This window comes from Pantherophis guttatus, chromosome 4 (assembly GCF_059756535.1).
Source record: "Pantherophis guttatus breed Tessera chromosome 4, ASM5975653v1, whole genome shotgun sequence".
Taxonomy (NCBI): Eukaryota; Metazoa; Chordata; class Lepidosauria; order Squamata; family Colubridae; genus Pantherophis; species Pantherophis guttatus.
In genome coordinates, this window is record NC_142066.1 from 48,874,041 (window position 1) to 48,893,938 (window position 19,898).

Here is a 19,898-nt window from a genome sequence, read left to right on the forward strand (position 1 = left end):
ATCTCCCATCTTCTCATATTCTAGTTACCAAGTCTACACATATTCCAGTTTGTCAGTATGTGGTCCTTAAAAAGTGGTACTTCAAATAAGATATATTTAAATGTGGCTTTACTTCATCCTGGTAAGTGTACATAGCATAACATCCAAAAGTGATTATGAGTTTGGTTCCAATAGGAAAAAAAACATATTTATTCTTGGCTGTCATTTGATTATATAAAGTTTCTTCTCTTCTCTAGGCCAATTGCATTATTGTGCATAACAATCATTTGATTTTCTTTGGGTCATAAGCCATTTATCGAGGGACAAAATATTGACTCCAACAGAGAAATAAAGTAGCAGAATTTATTTATCAGAAAGCTGAAGCTTGTAGAACCAGCAATAAAATATACAAAGAAATTAAAATGGCTATGTTCTTCAAGAGCAACTTGCTACAGCAAAAGAAAAAAAAAAGAAAAAGAAGAAAAAAAAAGAAAGAAAAGAAAAAGGAAACATTGAATAATTTGAGAAGGGAAATAAATGGCACAAAAACAACTTGATTAGGAAAGACAACAGCAGCTTAGCACTGGAACAATTCTAGTTTAGCATGACTGGAGATCATTATTTCTCTTCCTAAAAGACTGTTGTGGCTGCGAAGTGGAGAAGAAGACTAGGCAGGATTATAACTCTCATTATCCAGACTGTGGTTATTAACACAGCTGCAGGTTGCCTAACCAGAGAAAAAATGGGAAAAAATACAGCTTGGACTAGAAAATTTTCTGTCTCTTTATCTAGCAAGTAGCTGAGTTCAAACACCACACTAATTATATTTGGATTTGGCTTCCACAGTCATAGTAGCTTATTCAGCAGATCACAAAGCAATCAATGATTCAATTTTCTGTATAAATGTTGCAAATCAATGTCTCTGAATCAGTCTTCCTTAAATTAATGCTTTCCAGATCACTTGAACTCCACCACCTTGAACCAGAAAGTTGAAGTCCAGCACATCTGGAAAGCATCAGTTTTCAAAAATGGTTGTTCTAATGACTGGAAACAAACTTCTTTCATCATCTTCTTCTATCACCACTTTTCAACTCCACTGAACCACAGTGAGATTAGAGTGGGGTCTTCAGCATTAGAATCGCCCGATCTGGTAGCGATGGCGGTGAGTGGTTCAGAGAACCGGTAGCAAAAATCCCTCCCCACCCCCATGCCCAGCTGAGCCGCGCAATCATCAGAGGCTTTTTTTTTTATTTTTAAAAGCATTTTTTCTACAACCTCTCCAGCTGAAAAAATGCTTTTAAAAGTAAAAACAAAGCCTCTGCCGATCATGCAAGTCAGTTGGGATCGTCAGAGGCTTTAAAAAAAAGAAAAGCCTCTGCCGATCAGGCAAATCAGCTGGGATTGCCAGAGGTTTTTTTTAAAAACGAAAAGCCTCTGCCAATTAGGCAAGTCAGCTGGGATCGTCAGAGCCTTTTAAAAGTATTTTAAGAGGTTGTAGAAAAGAAAGGAAACTATAATAGCCAAGCAGTAACTAAGTAACATCAGTTCCAGCTGGGGCTAAATTAAAAAAAAAGCCACATGAAAAGGGGGCCACAAGGAGAGGACCAATAATGCTGACAGAAATGAATGAGCAACAAACAGTTCGAATGTTAAAATATTGACTTTTAAAGGGATAGTTTTAAACAATATAGCTTATGGAAGGAGAGAAAAAATACCAATAACCATCTCTTTTAACTACTTTAAATACCTGTTGTCGGTTACTACTATAGTATTTGAAATAGGGCACAGAGACTAAAACATTGGACATCTGTCCTGTAGACTTGATTTAAATTCCACTCAGTCATAAAATTTGGATGATTATGTGCCAGTCACTATTCAGCAGCAGGATTCACCTCTTAATTTTGCTGGAGGGAAAACCCACCCTTTCTCTTTAAGGATGAATGCTATCCTAGGTCCTTTTAGGGCAATGTAAATAATAATAGGGCAATAAATAATAATAAAAGTAACAAACCACATGCTGACAACAAATTTGTGATGGAACCTAACACTGAACTATCAGTTCACCTTTGTCCCATTATCTCAATCCAATGACTTAAATCTGTAGACAATAAATTTTTTCCCCATGATTAGAAGTTTTGGGTGAAAGGAAGTGGAGAGAGAACTGACTTTTCAGTTGAATGACTGGAGTTCAAATATTGTTTCCACTGGAGTTTATGCTGCAATCTTGAGTTAATTAGCAGTCTATGTACTTGGAATGTTCTAGTCTTTAATAGGAGCCTCAAAGCTCAAGATGCCCAAGTAACGATACTATTGGCTATTTTTCTAGCCCTTACCTTGAAGGACTGTTCTATTAAAGTATATTGATCACCACAGAAGGGTTCAAAAGCAAGGAACAGAAAATACATTGTTTGGGAAAAGGAAAAAAGCACACTCTCATTTCTAAGAAGTGTTCTTTCCTATATCCTTTCCTCTCCCTGGGCTACTTGAACAGACTCCTGCCTGTCAATTTCAACTGCTTTATTTCTGGATAGAACACTTAAGAGAGTAGCATTACAGAAATAGCTTTTTGTGCCATGCAGTAAAAATGCGCAGAAGACCAAAAAGCACTGTTGAGGAGGAACACTTGGTCTAGTTAAACACTGGAACAAAATCTTCACTCCCTACATTAATAACCAGTATACAAAATGGAAAATATTGCAGTGGAAAAAAACAGCTAAAGTTAAACAGAATTTCTTCCCTCCAACTGTCTTGAGATCAGGCAAGCTCCAGCTGTGGTGCACTTAAAGGAGGACCCTCAATCAAATGTCTCCTGTTGAGGCAGAGCTGAGATGTCTGAGCTTTATGATGCTGTAAGGAGAGTAAATGTTTGATGCCAGGAAGCCAAAAATGGTCAGCTGTTTACAAAAGGTGATCACATGGGTGAATTGGCACATTCAGCAGTCATCTCCATGTCAAACACCTGCAAGGACTCTGCAAGAAATACAGAAGGAGAGAAATGCAATCCAATTTTACATTGCAACTATATAGACACTCAGCAGATTTGGTATTTAAAGGCCAGATGAAATCTACTCTACCAGATGTTGCATTCAAGAACTCTTTCCATTGCCTTGTTAAATGAAGTTGCTCTTTGCATTTTATTAGTTTTATTCTGGCCAACCTGCCACTATTTTTTATTCTTGCAAAGTTTCTGCCAGCACCCATATTTTTCTTCTTTCTTTGTAGTTTCTCATCTTTCAATATTAAATATTTGTGAGGGCTATGGGCTGCTATTCTCTCATTATTTCATTAACATTTCATTGATATTTCTGTTCCACACATTTTATTTTATCTTCTGTCTCGCTCATTCATTCTAGAATATGGAAATGTAAGACTCTAGAACACATCTATTCCTGACATTTTCTCATGTGAGATTTTGTTCTCGCTTTACTTGTAATCTGCCCTTCCTGCTTCTTCATTAACAGGGCATTTCACTTTGTAACTTGACTGAAACTTTTGATCAAAATTAAGCAAGAGTCATTTTAATCAATTGAAGGACTTCCATTTAACCACACCTCATACAATATATATCTTTCCTATGGTTTGGGAAATAATAAACAAGTGTTATGTTTATGTTTGGGCAAGTGGAGATGTTTTATTTTATAAGTTTATTTACCCATTTCTGTGAATGGACAAACTATATTAAACAGTCCTTTGAGATTAAACTGAGATTAAATTCTGGTTTGCAAAACAGGTTGAAATACCCTGTCAACAATCATGGTTTGTTGAGTGAAATACAGTAGCAACTAAGTACATAATAAAAGACTGTGCAGTATTTAAACTGAAGTGTCAAAAATCTGGAAGATACAATGCTGCCTCCTTCTGGTTTAAATGATAGTTGGATAATTAAGAACACCCCAGCCTGCTTCACATAACTGCCTAACTACAAAAGCAGCAGGAACAAAGTGATCCTACTGTCCTTCCACCACAGACTATAAGTCTGAACTATAAGCCATGCACTCACCAAACTGCCCGCTGGCATTTCCATCAGCTCCTTCACCATTACTGCCAAAATGGATCAGGGATTCAAGTGTGCGGGGAGACATGGGTAGTTCAATAGTGCTACTGCAGGTTGTTCTGAAAAGGTGAGAGGTGGGAGGGGGAGAAGAGGGGTTAGCAAGAAGACACAAAAGTTAGAAGCTGCATAAGATCTGGTCTGACATGGCTCTTCCAGAGACATTCATGCATATACTAGATACCTTTGAGATAGACTGGAGAAGACATTAGTAGAATGGTGAGGATGCTATAATGTGCTCTCAGCAAATGGCTGTTTGGGCTTAGAAGGTAAGCAGGGATTGGTTTTTTAAGTATTTGTTGGGAGACCTCCCAGGGCTTTGGGAAGCTGAAAAATATACTGAAAGAAGCAGCAGTAATCTGTTTGCATATTATATTCCGGAAGTGTCTATGAATTCACCAGGAATCAAACTGGACTCAAAGGAGACCTATTACTTTTCATTCGTTACAACAGAAGCAAGAAGAGAATTTTGGAGTCACCACTAATTGTATCATACACGCACAAATGTTTTCTCTTCTCTGTTGCAATTGTTTTATTTTGTGTTTATCAAAAGTTTTAAAATACCCATTTTAAAATGGATTGTTGTAGTCTAGCTGAGTGTCATTGGATTTTGGCAGCACAATTAGGGGGAAGGGCTACAAAAATGGCTTTATATACAGACAAGTTGCATACAGTTTAATTAAAAAATTTCTGTGCAATTACATGTCTAATCTGTACAGCAGAAACAAGGAATGTTGCTAGGAGGAGAGGCAATTAACACCAACCGTTCCTTCTGCTACAGGTAGTCCTCAAATTACTATTCGTTTAGTGGCAGTTCGAGGTTACAAGGGCATTGAAAAAGGTGATTTCTGTTTTTCACACTTATGATAGTTGCAGCATCTCCATGGTCATATGTTTAAAATTCGGGTATTGGGCAACTGAAATCATATTTATGATGGTTGCAATCTCCTGCAGTCATATGACCACCTTTTGCAACCTTCTGACAAGCAAGTCAATGGGGAAGCCAGATTCACTTAACAACTGTGTCACTAACTTAATAATTGCAATAATTCATTTAACAACTGTCTTGCTTAACAATGGAACTTTTGGGCTCGATTGTGGTCATAAATTGAGGGCCACCTGTGCTTTTTATCTATATATTATCTATTTTGGGATAAAAACCATTGATAATTGAAGCACAAATGCCAATAAAGGAGAATATATGCAGCTCAGGTTTGAAATGAGGGGTCCTTGGTGCTCTCTGGGCTTTGTTTTCTTGAAGACATTTCATTACCCTAACTAGGTAACATCATCAGTGCTAGTAGGAGTACTGTTTGCTCTCAGTGTCTTGCCTGGCTGTGTGGGTGAGGTTAGAGATTCTTTGGTTGGGCTGAAGCACAAATAACTGGGGAGATTGATATAAACAAATATTATGTAATTGCTTGATAGAATCCATGGGTCCTAGTGAAGAAACCAGACTTACGGGGTTACACAAATGAACTTAGTCTTCAGATACGGAGCAGCGCCTGTTTGTGTACAAGAGAAAAATATCTGTTAGTTTGTGTATCTTAAGATACAAAAAGGGTCTCCTATTCAAAATGCTTTTTTTGTTTGTTTGTTTCAATAAAAAGATTTGGAGATAGGTCAGTGGTGCAATTCAATTTTTTTTACTACCGGTTCTGTGGGTGTGGCTTGGTGGGCATGGCATGGGAAGGGTACTGCAAAATCTCCATTCCCGCCCCACTCCAGGAGAAGGATACTGCAAAATCCCCATTCCCTCCCCACTCCTGGGGAAGGATATTGCAAAATCTCCATTCCCACCCCACTGGGGCCAGCCAGAGGTGGTATTTGCCGGTTCTCCGAACTACTCAAAATTTCCACTACTGGTTCTCCAGAACCTGTCAGAACCTGCTGGATTTCACCCCTGAGATAGGTATATGAGGAGAAAGCAAACAGAGAATTATCCCAGAATTTAGGTGTTGTGAATTGTGTTGTCTTAATTGGCACTCCTTTATTTACCTGTAAGTACATTTAAACGTTGTTTAATGGAAATGCTAAATTTAGACACGCTTGCCTTTGCATATGATTGGACTTGCGAAGTAATTTTGGGTGTAACAAAAACAGGCAAAAATTCTAAAGGCTTATTTTTAAATTGCCTTTTCATCCCTCTCCTCCCCCCCGGTGTTTGTTTTTAACCAATGAACAAGAGCCACCAACAGCACCAGATTAAATTAGAAAAGACTGTAGGAAAATTTGCTGGTTTGTATAAGTGGCTGACAGGGCACTCACTTCTATATATAACATGAAGATATTGTTGAGAAATCCTAAATTAAATCAGCTTTTTTTTTGAGAGAGAGAGAAACAAATGTAATGAGTAGAAAGTCTCCTACATGGCTTCACGGTAACATACGGGGCTGATTTGTTTGAAATGGAAACCAAAGAAAGTCAGGGCCTTATACTTGTATAAGAGACCATCTAAGAATGCAACGATAAACCTCTTCTATGGCAAGAAAATGGCATAGATGTATCCATAAGGAAATCAGGAGTTAAGTTCAATTTGAAGATTTACTGTAGTGAGTAGAGTGTGACTTGCTTCATAGGTTAAAGAGACCATCTTCAATTTTGTGTGTGTGTGTGTGTGTATCACTAAATTCCATTAGTGTTTGTATTGACCATACTGCATGTAAGATTGCATATAGTTCCCCATGAAGATATCCTTCCACCAAAAAATGCCACCAACACTTAAGAATCTTTCTCCAAGGTCCAATTTCCATAGTGCATTTTTGCAAATGTAAGCATCCTTTCAGCAGCCAAGGTACCTATTTAATGCTTTTTGCCACCTGATGGAATGACAATACAAAGTAGGTAAGGCCATATGGCACATATAAGGAAGCTCAAAAGTTTTTCTTTTCCCATTGGGTTTCAGGAGGCACTTTTGGAGGCATTCTTCCTCTCTCCCTCTAGATATACCATATTTTTCAGAGTATAAGACACACTTCCCCCCCCCACCAAAAAAAAAGAGGCTAAAATTTGGGTGCGTCTTATACTCTGAATGTAGTTTTTTCAAAGCTTTTTTCCAGCCCTAACGAGCTGCTAGCAAGTGAAGCGATCTTCCGTGTGCCAACTCTCAGCTGTGCTTTAAAAGCTTTTTTCCAGCCTAGCAAGTGAAAGGATCTCCGTGCTTTGCCTGCTTTCCTCATTGCTGCTCCCTCTCAACTGTACTATAGAAGCTGTTTTTTATCCCCAAGCAAGGGATAAAAAGCATGCACGTGCTCAAAATCAGCAAACTAATATGCTGAAGCTGATCAGATTAAGGATGCTAGCCAGATGTATACCTGGTAGTCAGATTTTTTCCCCCTATTTTCCTGCCCAAAAACTAAGCTGCGTCTTATATTCGGGTGTGCCTTATACTCTGAAAAATATGGTAATTTATACATTATTTATGGTGTGCACTAACAATATTTATGTATGACAGGAAGCTGGAAACTACACCCCCAGTGTTCTATAGGTTGAGGAGGAATCCAAGAGCCTGCAAAAGAGTTTATGACTGCAACATATCTATGGTAATCAGGTGGGGGGGGGGAACAGCACAGAAAGTCAACAACTACCTGGGTCAGTGGCTTCAGGATGCTCCTGGCTCTCTGGACGGCAGTATTTTCCAAAGGCCTCTTCCTTAGGAATATCAGGGTACAAATAAACAAGTGGGGAAACCAGGATGTTGGTGGCATCCATGATCTTGTAACCCATAATAATCTCAGCAAATGACATGTTATTGAGTTGTTGCTTGGTGTATGGCTCCACTGACTGAATTTGTGTTTTTCCTGTAGAAAGCGGATTAAAAAGGACCAATAGACTCCTTGCCCAAGATGGAGGGAAAAGAGGGAGAATCAAACTCACAGCAATAAAAAAAGTATTCTGAAAAATATCACAAAATTCAAAATAAATCTTGTACACTGATGAGAAATTGGTCATCACTGATTATGCCCTTAGTAAACAGATGAATTCTTCTGATGTTATAGAACATTCATTAAAATATTACACATGGTAACCTCTGTAAGAAATAAAATATCAGCATGCCTTGACGTAGAAGAAATATGTTTGTTGGTTCAGTCCTTGCCAATTCCATTTAAAGGATCTTAGCAAGGATGGGAACAGACTTTCCATAGAATCCTATGAAGCCTAAAGAGACAGAAGTCGATGAAATTAAAAAGTTATTTGCAAAACCTAAGAATAAGGAAATCAAATGTCTTATCCTGATAAACCAATGAAATATTGCTTTAAATAATATGCATTAAAATCAATTTCCCATGATTTTAAAATTTAATATACAGTAACAAAAATGCCATGTCTACAATGGATTCCTTAATAATGTTGTGTTGTAATTACCTTGCTGCTGGAGACTTATTTGAGTAGTAACTCAAATTGCTTACACTTGTCCTATTATTGCTGTATTTTGGATTGAAACAAGATTGTTAATGTGTGGATCAATTGTTAAGTATTAAATATGCATATATTATATGTGATTATATTCATAGTATCTGAAATTATGACAAGAACTATGGATTTTTCAGGCATATATGGAAGGCTAAAAGAACAAGTACACAACATTGGAAAGATATGGATTGTCGGGGTATACTGTTTCTCAAGATTTGAAACAGGAGTTGGCAGAGTTCTAAGAAACAATTGGGTGTAACTTTTAAGCAATATAATACCATCTGGAGTCACTTAGTTGAATTGGGCAGCTATAGAATGAACAATCAAACAAATTGGGGAATTTTGTGTTCTGTTTATATTTTTTCCTTTCCTTTTGTACTATAAATACGAATTCTGAGATCACATTATGCTGTTAATACTATTATACAGTATGTGATCTTTGGTGTCATTCAATTTGATATAAATATTTAAAAAGCAAGGATAAGGGACAATTTATCTATTTTTAAACAATGGTCTAGTTAATACTTCCTGAAGTAGTAGGCAGATTGGAACAAAATTGGTTTTTGGATTTCACTCTTACTCATTTGTGGCATTGATTCCAAAATGACATAAGATGTATATATTAGGGACAGTTATATATAAATGCATCTACTACAGAAAATTGCATGCAAAATACGTATTTTTACACATTTTATGTTCGAACATACAGAAAGCTGACAAGCTTAACTCCTATAAAAATGACAGATGCTGAACATTCTCTTCAAAGAGGCATTTTCTCTTCCTTCTTACAAATAACAGGAAACCCTCTTCTTAGAGTGCTAGGGCATAAGTGTATTGAAAAATAAAATATATTTACTGGCTCTGAAATAAATATATTCTGGCCTTATTCCCATTTAATAGATTAAATCAGTAAATCAACTGAAATTCTCGAATTGATATTAAATGCTTATTTTTATGTTTCATTGCTTTCGGGGGCAAGCTGAGAAAAGATGGAAGAAAAGAGGAGGATGACCAGCAGCAAGCTGGATGGACTCAATGTCAGTGGTGATAAGATACATGTCTGGAAGACCTGAAGGGCTGGGCTAGATACAGATTATCATAGATAAAATCTATGCGGTCACTAAGAGTTGACTAAGACTTCATGGCACATAAGCCAGCCTAGCGCAGAGCACTTTTATCATGTCAGGGCTGCATTCCTTACCACTAATATCCTTCTCCACCCATGTGAAAGTGATTCCACCTTCCTTACTGCTTTCACTGAAACGCAACAAAAAGGTTCCAGGAGGCTTTGTGCTCAGGATGGCTCTTTCCCTCTCTTTGCTGATGAAGCCCATGATATATCTGGAGGAGAAGGAGGAGGAGGAGGAGGAGGAGGAGGAAAAAATGTATATAGTTTCGATATGGTGTATTTTACTTATTTTTAAAATAATCACAAAAATCATAGAGTTGGTTGTAATTATGCCAGACAGTGATTCCCCAAACCTTTTGCTCATTTGAAATTCTGGATGCATCTCAAGGACTAGCACAAAATGGCCGTCAACATGGCCAGTTTATTTTATAGATCCATTTATTGTATTGTTAAAGCAGGGCTTTTAAAATTGACTTCAGATTCTATATGGCAGTGTCCTCAAATTTGGGGGGGGAGGGGGACGGACAGAAAGCATCAAATTGGGAAAGGCTGGTTTAGAACTTCCTCACCTTTGAGGACCAATAAGTGACAAGGATAGCTTTTTCTAGACAGAGATGCTGTGAACAATTATGATTTTTTTCTGGTCACGCTTACCCTTCATTCCAAAGTGCCAAGATGTACTTCTTCACCAGGTCAATTATATTGTCCAGCCAGACCCAGAATGAAAAGCCTTTTCCTGCCATGTTCTCCTGTAGAGGATAAATCAAGAAGGCCATTAAGCAAACTGGCTCACAGTTTGACTCACAATTATAAGCCTCACTTTCCAAACTCTTACCTTGCAGAATTTGGCCCATGTTATTTGGCATCCAGAGTAATTGACACCAGGTCCTAGGACAAATAATGGGAATGGATGAAAAAACATTTATTTGTTTGTATCCCTCCCTTATTATTTTTACAAATAACATGAGGTGGCAAACATATCCAACACACCTTCGTCTTTTACTAACAAAAACCATGAAGTGAGTTGGGCTGAGAGTGACTGGAGAGACACCCAGCCAGCTTTCATGGCTAAGGAAAGGCTTCTATTTTTTAGCCTGGTGCCTTAACCATTAGACTAAAAATATTAAAATCAAATCAAATTAAATTAAAATGAAAGGGAGCCATTATGGTATAGTTACAGTATTAAACTTTCAGCAATGATAAAGGAGAGCCAGATTCTAATCCCCTGGTCTGCCACTGAGGGTCACTAGAAAGCTCCTGGACAGCTTTTTCTGGATTCATATATTCAACTAACATGAAATACAACTTACTGTATTTTTTGAAGTATAAGATGCACCTTTGTTTTGGGGGAGGAAAATAAGAAAAAAAAAAATCTGCCTCTGCCTACCACCATCCATCTGTATTCATCTGGCTAGCATCCTTTCTGTGTGAGACTGGAAACTGAAACAGTATTTGCTGTCTGAGTAACAAGGAAGGAGACAGCAAGGAGCCTGAGCGTGGCTTAGGTCAATTGTTCTAAAGCTGCATGCTGTGCTGATCTCTGAAACTAAAACTGAAACTCCTCTCCTCTGCTTGTGGTTTGCTTGCTGCTGCAAACTCCGACAGCCCTTGTAGCAAACAGCGAACAGTCAGGTCAGCTTCAGCACAATACTACAGCCTTATTCAGCACGAGCTGATTGGCGGGTGGATCGGCCTCCCGGAATACCCCCAATCAGTTGTTCCAGGCTGCAGGATTGCTATAGACCATCGCCTCCTCAGTGCCTCATGTTTTTGGCTACATTTGGTATATAAGACACACCCAAATTTTTCCCCCCCTTTAGGGAGGGGGGAAAGTGTGTCTTATACTCCGAAAAAAATGTAGTTTGTACATGGATGTTGCAGGGGGGAATAGGCATCATGTGCATCATATTACACAAATAATGTCATCATGGCTTGCATCAGACATCCGTTTTAGCATACTGGATTAACTGGATAACTGGATAAATTAATTTTGTGATTTGTAAACCAGAGGTTACAGTTTATACCAGTGATGGCTAACCTTTTTGCCATCGCGTACCAGGAGGGGAGGGGCGGGGGAGGTTTGCGCGCGCGCCCACACCCATAATTCTATGTGCCCCGCCCTGCACATGCGTGCACAACCCCCCCAGCTCCTGGCAGGCGATGGCCACGTAGACTTCTCTCTAGGAGTCTCTGGAGGCTGAGGACAGCAAGAAATGTCACTTCCTGTCCCACCAGGAGTTGAGAAATGGGCCGTTTCAGGCCTCCAGAGGACCTCCAAGGGAGTGGGGAAGGCTGTTTTCGCCCTCTCTAGATGCATAGAGAGGATCTGCAGCCAGGTGAGAAAGAAAAATGGGCCTCCCCCCACCCCAACAGGCCCTCCAGAGGCAGGAGACAGCCTGTTTCCCTACTTCTGGTGGGCCCAGAAGGCCCAAAAATTAGCTGGCTGGCGCGCGTATGCGCTCCAGAGCTAAACTGGCGTGCCCACTGATATGGCTACGTGTTCCACCTATGGCACATGTGCCATAGGTTCACCATCATGGGTTTATAGCATGTTATGTGATCTCAGCTAACTGTGATCGGTTCAAGAATCCAAATAAACCACTGTGATCAGATGTTTAAATTAGACAGCTATCACTACTCATTTGAGATGTTAGGATTGGGAGAGAAATCCCTCCATACCATCTTTATTTCCTTGGAGGAAAGTAAGGTAATAGCTTTTTTACATGTTTTTCAGGAATTTGGGGGTGGGGTGGGAGGGGATTGCCAGCACTGAAGCATTCTGGGCCTGGGTTTTAATCCTCAGCCAATGATTCTCCAAGTTTATATTTGAAAATTCTGCTATGAGTTCAAAACTGAGATCCTTGGGCTTTAACAAACCCTTAGTCAAGCTGGGAAGATGGCAGTCCCTTAGGATCAATAAATGTTAAACTGGAGGAGGGGGACTTTATTACCAAGTAGCTTTTCAGCAAGAGTCGTCAACTGTTCTATGCTGAGTCCCCGTTTGGTGGTTGAGGAGAACTGCCAGCTGAGCACCTCAGCAACTTGATCCCATGTGCCAATGGGTGGCTTGGTGAAAAAGTTCACGTTCTGCCAAGAGAGGAATGATTCATGAAATCAGGAGAAACAGCCTCTTCCCTCCCCATTCTTCTGCACTGGTGCATTTATAGCATAGCTTACCTTGGGATTGTTTGTCAGCATGTTGTACCATAAAATTGATGCCCATGCATTTGGCATCTGGCAAATGTTGGAGATCACCACTACTGGAAGTGAATGGGTCTACGAGTACAAAATACAAGTTACCTGACTACAAACCTATCTTTTTCGGAGTCTGAGGATCTTATTCTTCAAGAGCAAATTAAGTATGTTTTTTAGTTCTCCCATCTCACTAATCAGGACATTTATGAGATCATTTTGCAGCTCTGCAATGAATCAAGCTGTGGTATCAACATTAAAAGGCTAATATGCTAAGAGCAGTTTAACAATTGTTTCTGCTTTAATGGACCATAGCAAATTCTATGATTGAAAGAGTGCGTTGACCCACTTTGATTTTCTAGACTCCCTTTTCATAAACATCCGTAGTCTGGATTTTTAAGTTTGGGGACTCATATTTCAGAGAAAGGTTTATAACATAAACCATACATTGGAACTATATTCGTTTAAGGAAGTGGATGCTCCATTCATTTCAGAGGAATAATTCCCTACATAAAGGCAAAATAAATATCACACATAATGACTGTATGTCCATTACTGTAAAGGACTGTCGTTTATTTTAGAAAGCTGTCCTTTAGATTCATTTAATTTTAAATATTCTATTTATTTATCAACTTTAGCATCCCCTATCTCACTATCCATTTTTTTGGAATTGTTTTTGAATCTTCCTTTGTAAAGCAAAGTTACAATGGTTAGTTTATAAATAATTTCTATCCATAAGAACCTCTTTCAGATTTGCTCCTTTTTCAGGTTTGTTCTTTATTTTTTCCAAGAAAATATGGCCATTACACACTGTTAGTGAAATTGTCATATGGGCATCATTATCTCCTTTATGTGTCTTCTTGGAAACTGTTGCCTGAATGCTACCATAATTCAAATAAAGCTTCTTGATTCCTGTATTATATTTGATTTTGTTCCTGGAAAAATTTCAAGATGTTATCTAAACTATTACAACAATACAGAAGCTTCCATTCCAGCCATAAATAAGCCTTCTCATAAAGAAGTAAAGCTACAATTAAGTTAGTAGAACTGGTGAGATTCTTACCTCCAGGTCAATTTTCAAACCTTGGTGGTAAACTTCTGTCTCAAATGTAATAAGATGGAGTTCTTCTGTGACAATGAGAGAGGCCTGAGGAGAAAATGATGAGAGAAAAAAGTTAAAATTTGCATGAATTATGTACATACCTAGTTATTACTCACCTTTCAGCATAAGCTTAGAGTGCAAAAAAGAAGTTAAAAATAGTAAACTGAGAACTGGAAAAATAACAATATACCATCAGAAGACAATGTGAATTAGAAAAATCATGGAGCGTGCAGAAATGGATAAGCTTGTGAAGGAGATACAAGAAAAAGAGGAAACAGAATACTACCTAGTCTGGGAGAGATGGTATAAATGGTTGGAGGAAAAGAGAAAAAAGGACAAGGAAAGATTAAATAACGGTTGAATTAGGAGTAGAAATATAAGAGCAAATGGGAAGAAACCAAAATTGTGGAAAGGAAATTGGGTATATGTTTATGTCTAATGTAAATAAAACAATTAGAATAATAGAATACATTATAGTGATATATATATGATATATTAGAAATATATGTATAAAAGATATACTAGGATAAGAGAGAGAAAATGTGTAAGTACGGATTACCGACGCAAAACTGTTGAAAAGAAGAAAGTGTTAATATTTCTTTTTGTTTTTTAAAAATAGTAAGCTAAAGAAATTAAAGGCATTGAATAAGAAAAAGAAACATCTGACATTAATCTACACCAATAGAGGTTCATAATGGGATGGCTGTCATGGCCAGCCATCCCTGATTCCACCACAAACATATAATGCTTTTATACATTGTTCTTGTTGTTTTCTTATCTCAAGATCTCACTGACTCAATTCAACCATAATTTTCTCAGTCATCCACCTTAATGTCCTATTCAAGCCTTAGATTGATGGCAAAGAAAAAGCAAGGCAGTTATACATTTGTGAACTTTTATCGACCTTTCAAGAATCATTCAACAGAAACTTAGGTAGAAACAAAAGGGTGCTATTAAATGAAGAGCAAAGGCTTGGAAAAACAGAAGATATAAGTTCTTACTGGGTAAACATGTCAGTGTTGTAAATCTATTTGTGTGAAGAAACTAAAGACAGGAAAGCTGGATTTTCCAAGAACAGACCATGAGTCAAGACCTAGAGAATTTCAGACAGAAAACTGATCCAGAAAAATCAAGCCAAATGATGGGAATTCACAGTAACAACATTCAAGAAGTATGAGGGGTTTTTTTTCACAACAAGGGAAGAGGATCTGTAAGTTCCCACTATATAGCGAAAATTTCTGTAATTAGAGCAGTTGATAGTTCCTTCCATGGAGTCACGCTGATCTCTACTGGTCATTAGATGGAAGTATAATTTAGAGCTTGGTATATCTCATAAAACCATGTTTGCTATCTTAATCAGCAATCTCTTGGACTGGGTCTGACTCCTCATGCAGAAATATCTGAGAACCCACAGTCATCAAAATTACATGCTGAGTGTCTGCTAGTCTATAAGATTCTAGTATCTCCCATAAAGCTTCTATGGGTCCAACATGCTGGTGATTTCATATTCTGCCTGATAATTGGATAATGATAATGACAGTTGGACAAGGAAGAGGTGGAAATTGGCAGAGTGGGCTTACCAGGATTCACTGAACCCAGTATTGATAAGTATCTGTGGAAAACAAGGTAGACTTTAGTGAAAGAGGGACCCTCCCCTCCCCCCAAAAAATATCACTGGCTTGCTGATGGACACGATTAAAAATTAATGAACTAATTGTTCGCATTCTTTAGCTTACTTAAGTCCACCACACTGAAACTCATACAATGAATTGCCAACTGATAGATCAGGCTGCCAGTGACGGTCAGTTAAGTGTTTGTTTGTCTCTTTGACTTGTTTGAATTGGCCGGATAGAATCTGATGAAATGCTTGCAGTTCTTGCAACATTTGATCTGTTGCTATGACCCATAAATTCAAAATGCATACAAGGAAAAAAAAAATCTGAGAGTGGTATCCAAAGAGCAGTGTTATTTGGGTAGTTATATCCTTTGAATAAACACAATATATTTATAAAATATTATTTATAAGAATTCTATCCAGCTGTCTTGTTGGAAATGGATTTCTTGTCTGGTAGACATTGGACTGGATATGGCAGGTTGCTAAAGAGAGGTATCTTGATCTTTGTCAGAAACGTGCAGAGTAATGCTTGCCAGAAATGTCCAGTGAACTAGATTTCTTGTTCCAGGTCATATGCTTTTAAATATTAAATCTAATATACAATCACCAAAAATCTAACAACCAGAAGGAAGATCTTGAAAAACCTAACATGTCTTACAGGGAACTGTCACCACTCCGTTTTAAGAAGTATGTAACAGTAGCTTTAGGACTACATGAGCCTAGAGGCATGATATAGGCTGAAAAATGGCTGTATTTTGATTCCTTAGGTCATGCTTTTACCCAGGAATTGTTTTGCAGCAGTTGCCTGGTTTGCTTTATCAAAAAGTCAAGGAGTATCACAGATGCAAAGTTTCTGGAGGTATCACAGATGAAGGAGGAGGCAAATCATCACATGCAGTATTCTAGTTTCAAGAAAGGAATCGGATCCTATATTATGACACTGGAGATTATGTTGAAATTAAACTGCAAGAAGAATAAAGACCATCAAATCAACCTTTGATTCAGCTAGGTGCATTCTGGATATATTTCAAATTACAGTGATCTGTCATAATCTGTGGTCTGCTGGGCCCCTTCCTATGAATGCCTCTGAGTTTTAAATGACACTCTAATAGCAGACAACTCTTTGTGATAGATAGTATGTATTGAAACAGTACATGGGAAGAAATAAAGGCTGGGATTCCCAGGAACTTGTAATTATATGGCCTCTTCTGCTACTTCTGCTATACTTGTATCTACCACAAAGAGCTATATGGGATGTTGCACAATGGGTTGGGTGGTGAAAGCCCTCTTTATTTTTTCAAAAGTTATTTGTCCTAAGTATCCCAGGCAAATGATCTTTACATAATAGCATCTATGAATTATGTAGAGGCAGAAATGGATATATATAATACTGGTTGGCAAAGGCCATTCACCTCTGGAAGTTTTTGCTTTCTTGATGAGGCTACCAAAATAAAGTGGCTTCCATCTTTGCCAAGCCTATGGGAACTCCTTCAGATTAAATTTTATGATGCAGGAAATCAGTGGCGATTACTTGAAATTCATACTTTTAAAATTTGGCATACAGGCACTTCTCCCGAAGGCTCAACAACATCGCCTATACATGCCGTGCATATTTCTGGGTAGGGGGAAGAACAAATTACAGTAAAATGACACCCAAATAAGTAATAAGAAACTGGTCCATGAAATCCCAGAAATGTTGCTCATCAAGTGCTGAGAAAACTGTGAAAACAGTCTCTATAAACTGCGCAAAACTAACTGTATACTCAAAATTGTCATATGGGATAGGAAACAGGTTTTTTTTACTAATCACTTTCAGATTTGCCCTCTTGAGAAATCGTTTGATGGAAATACAAGTCTTTTGCAGGCACTCAAAGAGTTCCAAAATCTGTTGGAAAGAGCATCTGTTGCAGAGAATGATCTGGATGACTTTTTTTTTTAAATGAAAGAAATATAGAGCTGCAACTGATGGCAGGAAAGAATGGATATTGTTTTTTAAAATGTTTTTGAGATGATGTCCCTCAGTGTTACCAATGCAGATTCCAAGAGGCAGTAAATCTGAATGAAGGAAATTTGATATTGGGTCAATAGTTGGGAGGATTGTGGAAAAGCTGGGGATGAAGTGTTTGAATGTTCATCTAATTCCATCTGCTGAGAAATGAAAAAAAGCATTTCAAAGAAACTCTTAATTAACTCACTATAACCAAGGGTGGAGAATTCCTTGGTGTGCTCAGTTTTCAAGAGCACACATTCTAGACTAGCATTAAAGAAACTCGACTAAAATCCATTATGTTCTTGCTTATTTGGCCAGCCTGTGAGATGCGATGTAACAATAAGGTAATCCCAAAATAGTTAGCCTCTTGCCTCCTGAACAAATGAATCAGTCAGTACACTTTTGGCAGAAGCCGTATAAAGCGTTTTCTTTCTTATCCCCTGTTAGGGCCCTGGAATGGAAACCGGAACATGCTCTTTACATCATGAGGGCTTGAAACTTACTGTTCTATTTGACCAAGCAATTTGAACTCATGAACCTGAAGCCATGCTAAATCCAACAGTGGAAGGAAGTAGGAAACTAAAGAATTCCAATTATTCAGAGTGTTCAGCCAGGTTCATTCTCACACAGTCTGTAGTCCCTAAAATTTCACTAGTCAATAGTAGTCTTCTGTTGATGGTTTCAATAATTATGGGGGGCTTCATGGAGAGTCAAGGCATATCATGTTCACTGTCAAACTTAGGTCCATGAAGCGGCTACTTGGCTGATAGCCAATCAATCTATATGCCAGATTACCTGTGAAATACAATAACAGTATATAAGCATTACTGGTGCTATTTGAGCTAACTGGACATCAATCTTTCCTGATCCAAAAGCCCATCTAGGTCACACAAAGTTCATATCTTGAAGGAATGGGACACAGTTATTTTTGCTGAATATTTGAAAGCAAAATGATTCTGGCTCTCATTTTTGGCTTGAGTTGGTCCTTATTTTGGTGGTGGTGGGTATAACTGGGACCTTGGTTGTTATTGTTCCAGTTATCCATCAGTATAGACAAAAATGAATCAAGTGAGGCTGTCCTTGAATGGGTCCATCAATGTGATTTCATTCCTATCCAAATTGTGGATCAGATGCTGAAAATCATTCACATGCAGTGTTCTGCAAGTGACCAGTGCCCTTGGAATAACTTTCTCATATGTCAGCGGGCAGTCGCTAACTCACTTGAATCTTCCAATATTACTTTTAGCTTATGAACTTGTCTAAATTGATTAACATAATGCTTTCTTGCAGCAGCAATAGAGCAGCCCATTCTGCAGTTGGCCCAGAAGAGACGACCAAAATCCTCCTATTTGGATAAAGGAACCATATAAAGATTATAGTATGTCAGGAGTGCAAGAATCTGGCCAAAGGATCCATCACATTTTTCAGGTGTAGCCACTGGACATATCTGATGTAGTAGAAGTAGCTGGCTAGTTTTGTTGAAATTGCAAGGCATCAAGCCTTGTCTATTGAAACTGTATATTCTCTATCACATATTTTCAAACTTCCAGTTTCTCCAATTTGGCCACTGAGGCTGAAAGAGGAGATTTTAATTTTTGAGATGAGAAACAATGTCTCTTATGTATTTCAAGCATCCAGTATCCATTCATTGTTCGTTATATTTCTTCCGATTTTACTATGTAGATCGTGTGTCGGCAACCCAAGGCTCCAGAGCCAAATGCAGCTTTTTTGTCCCTCTGCTGCAGCCCCCTGTTGGGTAATCCCACTACTGATTGGCCCCACCCTTCGCCCTCCCCTCCCAGTCACTCCTCGCCTGGCCTGAGAAAGTAAGTGGTGGAAGCAGGTTATGCATCTCCCCGAGAGACCGAGGTACGAGCAGAACCAACAAGGACAGAAGAAGCATTCAGAAGATCCAGCATGAGATGAGGTGCCAGAGAATCAGAATCAGAATCAGAGAGAGAAAGAGAGAGAGGGGGGAGGGAGAGGGGGGGCTTGTGCATCCTTCCAGGCTCCCACCTGCCATGGCGCCCACCTCCACCTGGATGGCTGAGCCAGACAGCGTGGTACCTGCCTTCCCTCTCAGAGCAGGTGGGGGTGGGTACCCGCCCACCAGCCTCTGCCTGATTCTTGCCGCTGCCATCCAGCCCCCCCTCCACCTGGGAGGCGCTGCGCCGCCACCTCGTCTGCTGGAGGAAAACACAGTGGTGCTGGAACCAGAGTCTTCCTGGGGCTGAGCGAGGAGACCTGCAAGGTGCAACGGCTGCAGGAGTCCCTCAACAGCTCCTGCGTATAGAGGTCGGCTAGCACCATTGCAGGAAGTTGTGTGCCCTGCCTTTGCTATCACCGGCCATAGATGGGGCTCTGTGCTGCCACCTCCCAGCCAGAGCGCCATGTTTGTTTGGTTGCTGGCCACCTCCAAGGAAGGGG

General features: G+C 39.0%; 1 protein-coding gene across 7 annotated transcripts in view; it reads right to left on the reverse strand.

The window, feature by feature from the left end:
* Positions 1 to 328: 328 nt before the first annotated feature.
* STAT3 (signal transducer and activator of transcription 3) overlaps positions 329 to 19,898 on the reverse strand; it is a 63,449-nt gene continuing 43,879 nt past the window's right edge. For 4 of the 7 annotated variants that reach the window (XM_034415676.3, XM_060691623.2, XM_060691622.2 and 1 more), the window contains 10 exons: positions 13,828 to 13,911; positions 12,750 to 12,848; positions 12,524 to 12,659; positions 10,408 to 10,460; positions 10,227 to 10,321; positions 9,645 to 9,784; positions 7,615 to 7,830; positions 5,493 to 5,535; positions 3,980 to 4,092; positions 329 to 2,949 (listed from right to left, as the gene is read on the reverse strand). In XM_034415676.3, coding sequence (XP_034271567.1) covers positions 2,891 to 2,949; positions 3,980 to 4,092; positions 5,493 to 5,535; positions 7,615 to 7,830; positions 9,645 to 9,784; positions 10,227 to 10,321; positions 10,408 to 10,460; positions 12,524 to 12,659; positions 12,750 to 12,848; positions 13,828 to 13,911 — 1,038 coding nt within the window. In that variant the 3' untranslated portion in view covers positions 329 to 2,890. The remainder of the gene's footprint in view (positions 2,950 to 3,979; positions 4,093 to 5,492; positions 5,536 to 7,614; positions 7,831 to 9,644; positions 9,785 to 10,226; positions 10,322 to 10,407; positions 10,461 to 12,523; positions 12,660 to 12,749; positions 12,849 to 13,827; positions 13,912 to 19,898) is intronic. The other 3 variants (XM_034415679.3, XM_087892113.1, XM_087892112.1) reach the window with 1 other exon arrangement.